At 30.4% G+C, this 14,926-nt stretch overlaps 1 protein-coding gene across 1 annotated transcript in view; it reads right to left on the reverse strand.

The window, feature by feature from the left end:
* Positions 1 to 14,926, reverse strand: part of LOC127067629 (tyrosine-protein kinase-like otk) — a 72,503-nt gene that overhangs the window by 51,604 nt on the left and 5,973 nt on the right. The window contains exon 2 of the mRNA XM_051002807.1: positions 1,229 to 1,531. Within this exon, the coding sequence (XP_050858764.1) occupies positions 1,229 to 1,531 (303 nt within the window). The remainder of the gene's footprint in view (positions 1 to 1,228; positions 1,532 to 14,926) is intronic.

The raw sequence follows: 14,926 nt of genomic DNA on the forward strand, positions 1-14,926 counted from the left end.
CTTCTTGCTACACCCTCGGCAGTTCTGTAATTTCTGAACGCGGAACGTTTGATCTATACTTTTCGCGGAGAAAGGACGATTAAAAAGTGCCGTGACAATGATATAGTCGCGTTGTAATCTTTGTGTAGCGTCGTTCTCAAATCCCTCAGGCAATGCGTTTGGGTCTCTGGTGTCTACCTTTGTTGATTAAGCAACGTGAACGCGAAAGGTATATCGGTTTATCGGGTGCAATTAGGAATGAATCGAACGTGCGAGAAAAAACAGAGGTAGAGAAAAATAATCCTTTTCCTCCCCCTCCTCAACACCCTTCACGATTTTTTATCTTTCACGTGCAACTAGTTCAAAGTAATCGTTTATACTTTTGATTCGTAATCGTTTAAACATTCGTTGTTATTTGATAAAATTGATCGATTTTAGAGAAGAATAAAAATCGATACAACGATATTGTTATTTTTAGAATTGTTTTACTTTTTATTATTATTATTATTATTACTATTATTATTATAAAAATATGTAAGTAATAATGTGATCATTATTGTTATTATTATTAGAATAGATAGTTAATTAATTGATCTAATTTGATTTTAAAATTAGGCATAGTTTTATAGGTATTATATCGTAAATTAGTATAGTATTGTAAAAGTTATTAAACATATATATCAGTAGCATATGGTATAATATTATGAAAAAATGTGTTGTTTAAAAAACAATAAAGGAAAGAACGATATTTATAATATTCTAATTTGTATACTACAAAAAGGAAATATGAATAAATAAACTTTGTTAATATATATCGTATAAATTAATCGATATAATTTTTCGAAAAAATAAGATATGTCTACACGCACACAATTGTCTATGTTCGTTAATTTTTTGTTTTTTATAATATACATATCACGATATAGTATTCTTATTATTATTATTATTATATATATAATAATAAAAATACTATTTTTTATAAATATCACCCAAAACAAAAGAAATTAATTTTAGCATATAATATCAATAGATCAATCGATATAATCTTTCCAAAACTGAAAAAATGATCAAATGTAAAAAAAAAAAAGGAAAAAAAGAAAACAGCATATCAAATCATGATTTCTACATTTTCAATAAGCTCCTATTGATGTATATCATTTAAAAAAAAAATAAAAGGAAGAAAGAATTAGATGACAAAAAGGAACGATGATAAAAAGTATATATATTAATATAACAAATAGAAACTCACATTGTACGTCAATTTTAGCTGGCGAGCTCTCGATCGAATAACCAGTTTCCACATGAGTCGCTACACAAACAAAGTTTCCACTATCGAGTATCCGATCGACTCTAGTTATGTAGAGATCACCGCCAACGTGATGCCTTCTTGGACTCGGTGCCAATGGTTTTCCATCGATCTTCCAAGAGTATTGAACGCGAGTACTCGGCTGAGCCTCGCATCTCAAACGAACTGGATGTCCTTCAACCACCGAATGCTCAGCAGGACTAACTGAGAAATATAAGTCACCATCTTCCGCAAGAATCGGCCTCACTGCGAACAAAATGTCAATATTTATTAAATTAAAACTAAAATTGAAGATAATAATAATAATAAAAGAAAAAATCAAAAGAAAAAATCAAAAGAAAAAAAAAGAAAGAAATTCGAAACAAAAGTTTTGTCTACGATCGAAATAATTAACGAGTCAAGTTAATTAATTTCGCTAATAAACTGAATATTTATTAATTAAATAAAAAATGTAATGTAAAATGTAGTAAAAACGAAAACGAGATTGTTTCACATGCACGATAATTTTATCATTAATTCATTTGTCGGGGAAAAGTAATTTGAGAAAAATCATTTCGTCAGACGACATTTCATCAGAGAGAAAGTTAATTAGCTTAATAGGTAATTAATAAAAAGCACGCTATCGCCAGGGATTATCCTTTGATATAAATCTGCCATCGGAAATCCGCATCCCTTTGATACATTTGGTCAGGTTCATGGCCATATTCAGGACTCGAGTTTTCGGAGTAGAAATAAAATCTTTTTAGCATTTCGAATTTTAATCTCGTCGTTTCTTCCATAACGCATATACACGACCGCAGACGGTTTCCCAAGAGATTAAATGCAATTTACCGATAGCTTGGCAAATATTTGTAATGCCTTCTAACGGATGCATTAAAAAAAAAAAAAAAGGAAAAGAAAAAGAAAAAACGAAAGAGAGAGAGAGAGAGAAAAGAAAGAGAAGCTTAAATTAACGAATTCATTGATTCATTTTAGCGTTCTATTGAATTTGTTCAAAGAAAAATCTAATAATTCTTTTGTTAATATTCCACCAATCGAAATCAAAACCTTGCATTTTCTTTTCTTTTTTTTTTTCTTTTTTTTCTTCATTCCGTAGAACGGAATACAAACGATTCAGATTCAGAAGGAAAAAAAAAAGAGGAAAAAAAAAGAATGACAATAGAATGCACCAATTAAAGGGTCCCTTGTGCGAATTAAACGAACCGATTACACGGACAAAGCCGTGGGGAGGGAAGGGGTGGGGGTGGTAGAAAAAAGGGAAAAACTTGTAACTACGAGAATCAACGAATATATACAAGGTGTTTCATCTCGAACTCCGTGGATTTGGAAATATCCACCATTGTCGCTTTCGACAATACGACAAAATGTCAATAAATAAAATCGTTCGATTTGAGGAAAATATTGAAATTTTGTTAATTGCAAACTCTTCTTTCTTTGCCTTTTTCCAAACGTGACATTTATTCGTACAAGATCGCCCAAAGCTGGATAAATCTGACTGCGATGATAATTATATATTGTTATTAAAAAAATAATAATAATAATAATAAGATAAAAGAAAATAATATTTAGATGATCTTGAATTCACAGAAAACGTACAGTTATATTCATACGTATTCATTCTCTATTAGATCGAACGATTTTTGATCCTGTGTATTTTTATTCGCACCATTGAAAACGACAGAGAGAAAGAGAGAGAGAGAGAGATATTTTATAATAGATGAAAACGTTCGGTAACTCACCCTATATATACATCTACAATATATATATATATTTTTTTTTATTTCCCTCTTTTACTTCTCTCCTCCCAGGTCTTCAGCCTCGATCTCACCCACCACCCCCACCCCATTTTCCCCAATAGCAACAATCGCTAGTTCTCTCGCGAGGTGAATTCGTTGGACGCGAAAGGGATGCTATTACTGATGCCGTTGCTGGGTACAGTAGTTGTTACATCGTCCGCTCGATCCACCGACCGGTTTTATCAACAACAGTAGCTCTACCAGGGCAGATTAATTTGTCCAAGCGCTCGAGTGAAAATCGATCGTTGTTTCTACGCGTGCGGAAGATGCATCTGTCTATCTCGTTCTATCATATTCAGTCTCTCTCTCTCTCTAGTAAATGTATCTGTCTATCTCATTCTATCATATTCCGTTTTCCTCTCTCTCTCTCTCTCTCTCTCTCTTTCTCTCTGGTAAATGCATCTGTCTATCTCATTCTATCATATAGCGTTTCTATCTCTCTCTCTCTCTCTCTCTCTCTCTCTCTGTCTTTCTATGGTAAATGCATCTACCTATCTCATTCTATCATATTGCATTTCTCTCTCTCTCTCTCTCTCTCTCTCTCTCTCTCTCTCTCTCTGTCTCTTTCTGTCTGTCTGTCTGCCTCTCTCTCTCTCTCTCTGTTTCTCTCTTTTACTATTGTGCAAATTGGACCAATCTCGTTTTAAGTAAACGTATTCATCTAAAGATTAATTAATTAGTAAGTTTCTACGATGGAAAGCAAAGTACTGCAATCGAGAAATTTGTTGGCTTTGTCTGATTCCAACAAGCTGAGTGAAATTTATCTATGCGTTTATATACATAGAAATCTATGTATATGTAGAAATCTATTATGTATGTAGAATTAACAAAATGCATACCAGTTGCTTAAATTCTACCAACAGAATGTTTCTCTTATTGCTGAATATAAACGATTTACTGTTTACCTAATACCATAAATATTTGAAGAATTAGATATATGAAGTAGTCGTGAAACTAAATATATAAAGTAATTGAAGAATTAACAAATTGCATAATAAATACGTAAAATTTAATTAAATTTTAACATTTTAACGAATGTTTGCTTTATTGTTGAATATAAATTATATACTATATATCTAATACTATAAATATATATAAATTAAATAGAAAAATTGTAGAACGTATACCGAACGTATTAAAAAAGAAAATGAGAATCTATTATTAGTCAAACTTCGATAAATATATAATTAACATTATATCAAAGACTTTCTTTATAATAATTATTGTTTATAATAATTATTATTTCCACGACGTACGAATATTATCGCGAATATATTATTCAATATTTTACGTTCGTTGAAATAGTACTTTGTTTATACTGAATACATATTTTGTTATATCTTTATTTAAAATAAATTAATTTGTGCCTAGAAAAAACAGTTAAATGTGTGAATAAAAAGTAGAATAAAAAATATCTAAAGAAATCTAATAAAAAATATCTCAAATGATTTTAGCAATCCTTCCCTATGTACGTGTATGTTTATTTAGATTTTTCTGTGTAGACATGATAAATCTTGTGAGATCAAGAGATCCTTATGTCAATTAAGAGATACGAAAGAAAATCTTTTAAAAATCGTCAATCATTAAATTAAATTTTAAAATTGAAAATTAAAAAAAAAATAAAAAAAGACGACAATTATTTATATAAAATTTGCTAGTAAATCATATTTCCAATAACACATATATATCTACGTAAGAAGATATGAATCATCTTTATTCATAAAAATAACTATGTAATGTATAAAAATTAAGGGACAAAAAAGAATTATGTTTATTACACGTTATTCTACATAGAAAGAAAGAAAAAACTCTAATTATAATTATATTAATTATTATTACATTCATATGGCGCTGTTTCTTTTCTTAAAAAAAAAAAAAAAAAAACATAAAACATCTGTCTATCAAAAAAAACAAAAATAAATAAATAAATAAGAAGAATCCAAATAATAAAAAGAAAGAAAATAACATCGAAGCAATACTTATCGTACAATACATTACATCTCTTACGTCTTTCACAGTCGCCAAAAAGGTAATGAAATTTCTGGATATAACAAAAGAGAAAAAAAACAGAATAATTTTCACGTTAATATTATTAGAAAAGATACAATAGATATCGTATTTAACGTTCAATAATATCGTTTGATCGATCGTGCAAGATAATTTGATCGTCACTTCCGGATAATTGTATTATAGTCAAAGTAGGTATCAAGTGGCAGGAAACGAAATTAATTCAAAGCTTTCGGTACGGGTTCGCAACAAATAATTGGAGTACAGGTCCGGTGTTCGATGCTATAAACGATTATTATCGACTCTTTTCTCTCTTTCTCTCTCTCTCTCTCTCTCTCTCTCTCTCTCTCTCTCCCTCTCTCTCTCTGTCTGTCTTTCTCTCTGTCTCTCTCTTTCACTCTCGTAAAAACTAAAATTAATCACTTTCCGCGCGTGCCGAGTAGCCAAAAGGGAGAAAAGTTTAAATTCGTTCGATGCCACTCTTCGACGGTTGTTCGTTTCTATGTTTGTATGTTTTGTTCTTTTTTTTAATTTGATTTTACAATCATTTTTCTCGTCTAGACGAACGTATACGTATTATTTTCTTTTTTTTTTTTTATACACAATAGCGAATAAGCAAAATCGTAAATTTATAAATAATGAATATAGTAATAATAATAATAATAATATATATATATAGTAATAAAGAGTATTGATGATCGATCGAATTAAAATGAATTTGTATGTATTGATGTATGTAATTAAAATTAATTTAATTACATACATCATTTAATGTTAACAATTATTTAATAAAATTAAAATAATTAAAATTAATTTTTCGAAAAAAGAAATGAAAAGAGAAAAGGATAAATTTATTTCACAAATATTTGTTAACGATCTTATTAATCTAATTTAAAGTAACGAAATTTTTTATTTCGAAAAATGATCGACTATTAAAGAAATGAATTAATGATGAATTAAAAAAGATAATTATAAGTTGTTCTGTTAATATCTATCGCCATTTGCAAAGTCATAAAATATAAACGAGAAGTACCATTATATCTTTAAAAATATTTTCATCGATTTAAAACCAAATAGGGAAGAGCAGTTAAAAAAAAAAGAATATTAAAAACGAAGAAAAAGACAGAAAAGAAAGGATTTAAAGATCGACTTAAAAAGCAGGTAAAATGTCTTTAAAAAAAAAAAAAAAGAAGAAGAAGGAAAGAAAAGAAGAAAAAAAAACCAGAACGCAACGTTCGAATCAAACGTTTTCGCTCTGAAAAACAGAAAATTCCACATTTGGATAGGAGGATATAATCAAGTATCACTATCGGCAGGGATCAAAGGATTTCACGGTGTGTGTGGTTAAGATAAAATGACAGCGGGAGGAAAGAGAAGAAAATAATCTGAAGTTTCCCCGGAAATATTTATCTCGTGAAATTTCGAAGCCGCTCTTTCCCATCTCTTTTCAAAAAAAAAAAAAGAATTAAAGAATTAAAAAACAGAATTATCTGTTTTAACAAGAAACAGAAGAAAAGAAACAATTAAAAAGAAACGAAAAAGAAGAAAAGAAATTTCATTTCCTTTTTCTTTCTTTTTTTTTGTCTCTTAATTTCTTTCTAAATAACGTTATAACATTAAAATAATCGAAAATCAATTCGTAATTCGTGTCTATTAAATTATTTCAATATCAAGCAAATATAGAGCAATCGTTCGAAATGATTTCTCGTTTTCGTAAATGAGAAAAGGACAAGATTTTTATTTGTTCTTATCTTTTCTTCTTTTTCTTAATATCTCTCGATGACGTTCAATTATTTCATGAACAATTCGGACCCATTAAATTAACCAAATATCATATAAATAGAAAGCATTCTTTCGAGATCATTTCTCGTCTTTGTAAATGAGGAAAGAGTAAATTATTTTTTCGTTTTTATCCTGTTTCTTTTTATTTTGGAACTTCTTGACGACAACGGCAATTCGTGCAACGAATTCAAAAAGAAGAAGAAGAAGAAGAAGAAGAAGAAGAAGAAGAAAAAGAGAAAGCAAAAAAAAGAAGAAAAGAAAGAGAGAAAGAGAAAGAAAAAGTGTGTCTAAGCTCACAGTCGTCTTCGTTACCGATCGTGAAACCTGCCGGAGGGGTAAACACGACCGCTTTTACGACCTACTCACGAGATTGCTTTCGAACCTAAACATCTCCATTTCTCACTCCTTCTCTTTCTATCCTTCTTTCTATCTTTCCGCTTCTCTTCGCCAACAGCTGCAGCCACGAACGCTTTATGACGTTTACACAAGCCTCCCAAGATTTTTCGAGACGGAGAGACATGTTCCGTGTGCGTCGATGGAGAACATCTAACTTTTTTGGAAAAAGCGAAGAAGTAGTGGATCTATATCTATCGAGGGGCGGAGTCTTATCTGTTTCCTGTCTAACCGACAAAATTTGAGCTACGTTTAATCGAGGAAAGAAAGGAAAGAAAAAACAAAAAGAGAAAAAGAAAAAAAAAAGGGTAGAGACAAATAATGCTAAAACGAAAAAATTGAGAGGAGGACAATGAAGCTGGATAATTGGAAAGGAAAGAAAAAGTAGTTTTTTCTTTTCGAAGTTAAAAGTGAAAAAAGAATATGGCGGCTAGGTTGCGTTCACGTCGAGAATGGAAACTAAAGATGAAACTGAGAATGAAGGGTTAGAAAGTTGAAAACGAAAAATAAAGTAAAATTAGAAAGGGAAGAGATTGTAAGGGCAAAAATGAAGAAAGAGGGATTTTTAAAATTGTGAAGAAGAATCGAGGCTAAGTGTAAAGAAGAAGATAATACTGAAAGTGAAGGGAATGATGGTAACGAAAGAATGGAGAGGAAAAAAAAATAATATCAAAATTAAAAGACGAGAAAATAATAGGAAGTATCTGAAAGAGTTATTGATATTATAAATAATGAAGATAATATTAAAAACGAAGAGAAAAAAATGTAGTTGAAAAGAAAGAAAGAAATAAAAAAGAAGGATAATACGTAAAACGAATGAAAGAATAATGTTAAAAACTGAACAAAAAAAAATATTAATAATAATAACGAACAAACAAAAAAAATAAGATCGAACATAAAAGCGAATATCTATAAAATGTTATAAAAATCAAATGAAAGAGAAACGATTTCAAAAGTTTGTTATTATTAAGAGTGAATATTTTTTCAAACCTTTCATCGAGATTTTGAATAAATGATTATAATAAAGCAAAATAAAATGTCAATACGTATAAACGTAATTCTAACGATTAATTATTTATAATGATCACAAATATTCACACACTCATATCGAACATTCACTTTACAAAATATGTATCATTAATTAATAAAAAAAATACCGATCAAATAAATATACCAATGATTTCACAACGAACGAAGAGAACAAAGAGAGAGAGAGAGAGAGAGAGAGAGAAATAAAATGAAAATAAAAAAGAAAAAAGAAAAAAAATAACATCGATAAAATCATAATGATATGAAACCCGATACCTATTGATACCGCATCTAAACAAAATAAATAAATAAATAAATAAATAAAAAAGGAAGAAAGTAAAAGGAAATACGAGACGACACGACAAAATAAAACGAATCAAACGAACGATCTAAGAAAAATGAAGGACTATTTTCTCGAAGGAAAAGCTAGAGAGACACTCGAGTTTCGTCTCTTCGCATCTTTGACGTCGATTACTATTCACGGGATGCACCCCAACCTCTCTCTCTCTCTCTCTCTGTCTCTCTTGCACTCTATTTTTCTCTATCGAAGAAAAAGAAGGAAAAAAGGAGGGAAAAGAAAGGAAGAAATAAAGGAAGGAAGAAAGGAAGGAAGGAAGGAAGGAAGGAAGGAAGGAAGGAAGTCGAAGTTCATGGGAAAGGAACTTGGCTCGTTATATCTCGAAAAATTCTTCTCTTTCTTTTCTACTGTCTCTCTTTCTCTCTTTTTCTCTTTCTCTCTTTCTCTTTCTCTTGTTCTCTTTCTTTCTCTCTCTCTCTCTTTTTCTTCTTTTCTTCGATGAATGCACACGTGGCTCTCGACTAACGACTATCTCATTAAAATAAAATAAAAAGTACGAAAGATGAGGAAGAAGTAGAAAAAGAAGAAGAAGGAGAAGAAGAAGAGGAAGAAGTAGAAGTAGAAGAAGGAAGAGAGAAAAAAAGATAAGAAATATGATAACTACCGAAAGATTTTTCAACGAACCGTAAAAGATGATTCGCCATAGAATTCTACAGGGAGTGACATACGTAAGAAATAGAGATATAGAGAGAGACAGAGAAAAAAAAGAGAGAGAGAAAGACAGAGAGAAAACTCGTGGGAATTTCGGGAAGCAACTACCGAGAATATTTAATCAGTTGGCTTTTCTCTTCTCGAAGAACATCCCCCTATGGAAAGAACCAAGTCATAGTACGATGTACGTACATCGAAACTTTCTAAATGAGCTGGACTATATATATATATATGATTCATATCCAATTCATATATATATATATATATATATATATATATATATATATATATATATAATAAACGTGTAGTTTGTATATTGAAGCAGACTCGATTAAATACCTTTCCTCAATTTGATGTTATTACAAAAAATAAAAAGACAGAGTAAGAGTGTGTGTGTGTATGTGTATGTATGAGAAAGAGGGAGAAAGATAGATAGTCTCTTTTCAAGACTATCCTTGACACAAGTGATGTCTTTTCTCTCGTAAGATACTTTTTTTTAAGAAACTCTCTCTCTCTCTTTCTCTCTCAAACACATATACACACACACAGATATATGATATTTACCACCGCGACATTCTCCATATTTCTTTTTTATTTTTTTTATATTTTTACGTTTTTTTTTTCCTTTTTTTTTTAACAACCCTTCACCACCTATCTCTTCATTCTTTCTTTTTTATTCGGAAGAAGATGTGAAAAGATATATCTCGGTTGAAAAAAGGAAGGTATCACGTATTTAAAGGATTAATGACCACACCGCACTACCGCACCTGCTGAGCCCAACGAGGTAGGGTGCCGTTCAAGATCTCGTTTTGACTCGTGGTCAATGAGGTCAATGAGCTGAGGATGCTGAGAAAAAAGAGAGCGAAATAGATGTTAAATTCTTCAGGAAGAAACTCGTAAAATCCAACGTTTAGAATAACGTTAACGTATAACGAAAATGTATTTAGAAGAAAAGAGAAAGAGAAAGGGAAAGTAAAAAAAAGAAAAAGAAAAGAAAAGGAAGAAAACAAGATTTTTTTTTTTCCAATTAAAAAACAGAGAGAAAGAGAGAAAGAGAGAAAGTAAGAAAGTGAGGTGGGAAAAAAGGGATAAAAATAGTAAATTAAAGAGTGAGAGAAAGACAGGAAAAGAGAGAGAGAAAGAGAGAGATTTCAGAGTTCCTGTAAATTTTGTCTTTCATGCACGAATATTCTCTTTTTCTCTCGCTTTCTTTCTCTCCTCCTTCTCTCTCTCTCTCTCTCTCTCTCTCTCTCTCTCTCTTCGCCTCGTCAACTATAAATTGTGTTCAGAGTGCCGCTTTCCAGACGCTACGAACATCAGCGCGTGAATTTCACGCTTCCGCTGATGTTTTTCACGAGAGATTCTGAATGCGAATCCTGAGAGGTGTCCCTTCTTTCTTTCTCAGCGCGTCGTCGAGCTCTCAGGGCTAAGGCAAGGGCCTTCTTCCTCTCTCTCTCTCTCTCTCTCTCTCTCTCTCTCTCTTTCTCTTTCTTCTCTGAAGAAGGTACAAACGCAGCTGAGAATCAGGATATCTTGGTACACCAAGAAAAAGAAAGAGAGAGAGAGAGAGCTTTGTAGGCACAGCCACTCGCAGGGACCAAACTCCTGTCTCGTGAACGTGAATAAAGACGAAAGGCGACGAGAAAAAAGCTCGAGAGAAAAAACTCGAGACGACGGATTAGGTGTGCATGCGATGCACTTCTCCCTCCATGTCTCTCTCTCTCTCTCTCTCTCTTTCTTTCTCGTTCTCTCTCATTCTATGTCTCTCTCTCTCTCTCTCTCTCTTTCTCTAACTTTCTGTTTTTCTCTCTCTCTGACTCTCAATTTCTTTCTCTCTGATTCTCTCTTTCTCTCTCTTCATCTTCGAGACGAGTCTCGAGCCAACACCGTAATGATTTTCACCGAGGGTGAGAAAATCTCTGCCTGAGTAGGAAATGCAAGGGCAAACATTTTCGACTATTCTTCTAAAACTCTCTTTCTCTCTCTCTCTCTCTCTCTCTCTCTCTCTCTCTCTCTGTCTCTCTGTCTGTTTTTTTTCTCTTTTTCTCTCTCTCTCTCTCTCTCTATCTCTTTCTTGGTAATCACGTAATTTTATATATTTGTATATTTGGCAATTAAGATTACTTAGAATTATTAGTTTATATTTTATTCTTTCGCGTTCATCAGTCGATGTATATGTATGTATATATATATATATTTATATTGTATATATCTGGCTATAGATATATTAATTCTTTATTTTTCTTTATTTTGTAATTACTATAGTTTGTAATATACATACATATTTTTTACTTCACATATATATATATATATATAAATATGGATAATATTAATATAGAGTTAACATAAAGCTAAAATAAAATATATATGTAAAATATATACGCATATATTAATAATAAGAAAAAATATATCTATCTATATATGCATATACATTTATAAAAAAGAAGAAAGACGATATATTAACAATATATACATATATAAATTATCCCATTTCAAGGTAATCGCTTAAATATCTCTTTCAATTTTAGATACCTACACTAAATATCTTTTATTTAATTTGAATATCAAACGAAAAATGCTCTGCAAAAAAAAAAGAAATAAAAAAAAAAGAAGAAAATAATGACAATAACATAATAACACAAAGGATATTCAATCTAACGATAATATGAATTATAAGATTCTTAAATATATCATTCGTATTAATTAATATATACGTGATACAATTTACCAACGTTTATCGTATATAATTAAAATGAATATTTTTCATAGTTCAGATATACATATTTATCTTTATCATACCATGAATTTGTTTTTTCCATTTCTCTCGAAAAATATCAAGCACTTAAACCAACTTAAAATTCGTCCTTCCGTGATTCACTGAATAACACTGATGACACTGAAAAGAACGTACGATAGGCGACAAGAGGGAAAAGAAAAAACGAAAGAGAGAGAGAGAGAGAGAGAGAGAGAGAGAGAGAGAGAGAGAGAGAGAGAGAAAGTACTCATCATCGTTCTCGTCATGCCCTTCGAAAGCTGAACTCACGCGTTACGTAACGAGCAAATGTTCTTTTCAATGGGAGAACTGTGTAGTAGGGTAAAAAAAGAAAAAACAGGAGAAAAAAAACCTAAGAAAAAAAGAAAAGAAACAGAAAAGAAGAAACACAGGAAGGAAAAAAGAAGAAAGAAAGAAAAGAAGAAAGAAATAAATCAGAATCAGATGTGCGAAATGAATTCAGGGGTAAAGTGAAAAATTTTTGCTTTAGGGTTGCCATAGACATCTTATTGGCTGGTCGATTGACTGGTTCACCGACTGGCATTCAAATTTTTTTTATAAAAGGACGAATTCGTTCTGATAATGAAAAAGGATTTCGATCGAGCACGAATGAGGAATATTCTTTTTTTTATTTTTTTTTTTTTTTTATTTTTTTTTCTGTGTAATAAGATGCTCCGATGATTTTCAAAGACTCCCTATATCGTTCGTAATATGTGTGTGTGTGTGTGTGTGTAGATATATGTAAATATATGTATATGTATATCTGAGGGTATATAAAACCAGCCAGCAAATGTATTAACAGGGAATCTATTCGAACGTGAGATGCTCGTTGACGATGAAAACATTTTTATTAGCACGTTTTCAGAGCCGACGTATTTCTCCTGGTTTCTTTTTAAAACTGAAATTATTATTAAGTAGGAATAATGGAGTAGGAAATAAAATAAAGTTATAGTAATGATACAGTAATAAAAAGAAAGAAAAGAGTTATGTAGATAATACTATAATGGATATAATTCAACATATTATATATATGTATATATATTTTGTTTTAATAATAAATTGAAAATTTGTTATATTTCTTGTTACTTATCATGAAGGTTATAATAATGTATGTATTTATGTATAGATATTTTTATCTATCTATATATAGATATAAATTTTATATATTAGAATAGTTATATCTATCTATACACAAATATTAATTACAATCCTGTATATATATACATATACTATTTTTTATTGATTTATATATAATTTATATTACAATCTATATTACAATCTTCATTTACGCGTTTATACTAGAATAATTATAATACTCCACTAAACATAGTTTATAACATATATACAGAATTGTATGTATATATTTTTTATTATTCTCGATTATATATTAAACATTTTATATAACTTTATATTTAAATACATTGATGATATAGAATTAATATTTTTGTTTATAACATATATACAGAATTGTATGTGTATATTTTTTATTATTCTCGATTATATATTAAACATTTTATATAACTTTATATTTAAATACATTGATGATATAGAATTAATATTGATGATTAAATTTGAAAATTAAAAATAAAGAAAAATTGTAAAAAAAAAAAGAAAAAACTATATATGTTACGAACCAACTAACGAATGTAATTTATTATCTCTTGAAATTAAAAGATATTGTGGATTGTTTTGTAGGATTCATTCATCATACATACATACATACATACATATATATATATTATATATATTCATATTGTATATAAATTTATAATACGTACGAACATAAACAAGAATATAAAAAAAATTAATGAATAACTACAGACGAATACATAAACGAAAGACAGGGTCATAAAGGGCGTTTTCCTATAGTAAAAAAAAAACACACACACACACACAAAGGAAAAAAAAACATCAACGGAAGGTTGATAGTCTGGCTCTAAATGATATACTAAACGACAGGAACTACCCATCGTCGTTCAAGTGCAGATAGCGATAACACGTCTCTCTCTCTCTCTCTCTCTCTCTCTCTCTTCTTTTGTTGTCTCGAATCCTTAACTGTCCTAAGAGATTATGAAAAAAAATCGAGAAAAAAAAACAAAAAAAATCGAGAAAAAAAAAGAGAGAGAGAGAAATAGACAGAAATAAAAAAGAATAGAATCCCTCAATAAAGAAGATTCGATCGGCTATTATCAGATATTCGTCATAGATGGTATTACATTGGAAATGGATAAAACGATTTCGATGTAAATCGCGATTGCGAGCTTGCATGCATGTAAGCCTTTAATACGGGAGGCTCGTATTGAAGGATACGTGGAATTTTTAGGATTAAAGGTGTTCCCCACCTTTTGGCCAGACAAAATTAAACACAAATTCATTATTTCCTTTTGTTCTTTTCTCTTTCTCTCTTTTTTCACGCGTAAAAGTATTAAACAAAAAAGAAAAAAAAAAAGAAAAAAAAGCAAACAGAAAGAAGAATATATTCGATTCAAAGAATCAAGAAACGAATTTATTATCCAAATCATTCTTTTCTTTTCTCTCTCTCTCTTTTTCGTTATCATTTAAAAATTATTGCAAGGGAAATAAATTTATTTCGTCGAAGGAATAAATTTGAACGACGTTAAACAAGATCGACAACATTGAAATAAAAATCGATCGAGATTCTCGGGACACCCTATATAATCTTGTAACACGCGCGTGCCAAAAAGAAAGGCTGGCGAAAGGAAAAGCACGGACGTTTTCGTTCTTTATGCGTAAATAGCCGTATTATGCAGGAGCCGGTCCTTTATTCGCTTTCTTTCGAGTCGGTCTACCATCAGCATCAGCAGCAGCAACAGCACCACCACCACCACCAC

The sequence above is a fragment of the Vespula vulgaris genome, chromosome 11, assembly GCF_905475345.1.
Source record: "Vespula vulgaris chromosome 11, iyVesVulg1.1, whole genome shotgun sequence".
Classification (NCBI taxonomy): domain Eukaryota; kingdom Metazoa; phylum Arthropoda; class Insecta; order Hymenoptera; family Vespidae; genus Vespula; species Vespula vulgaris.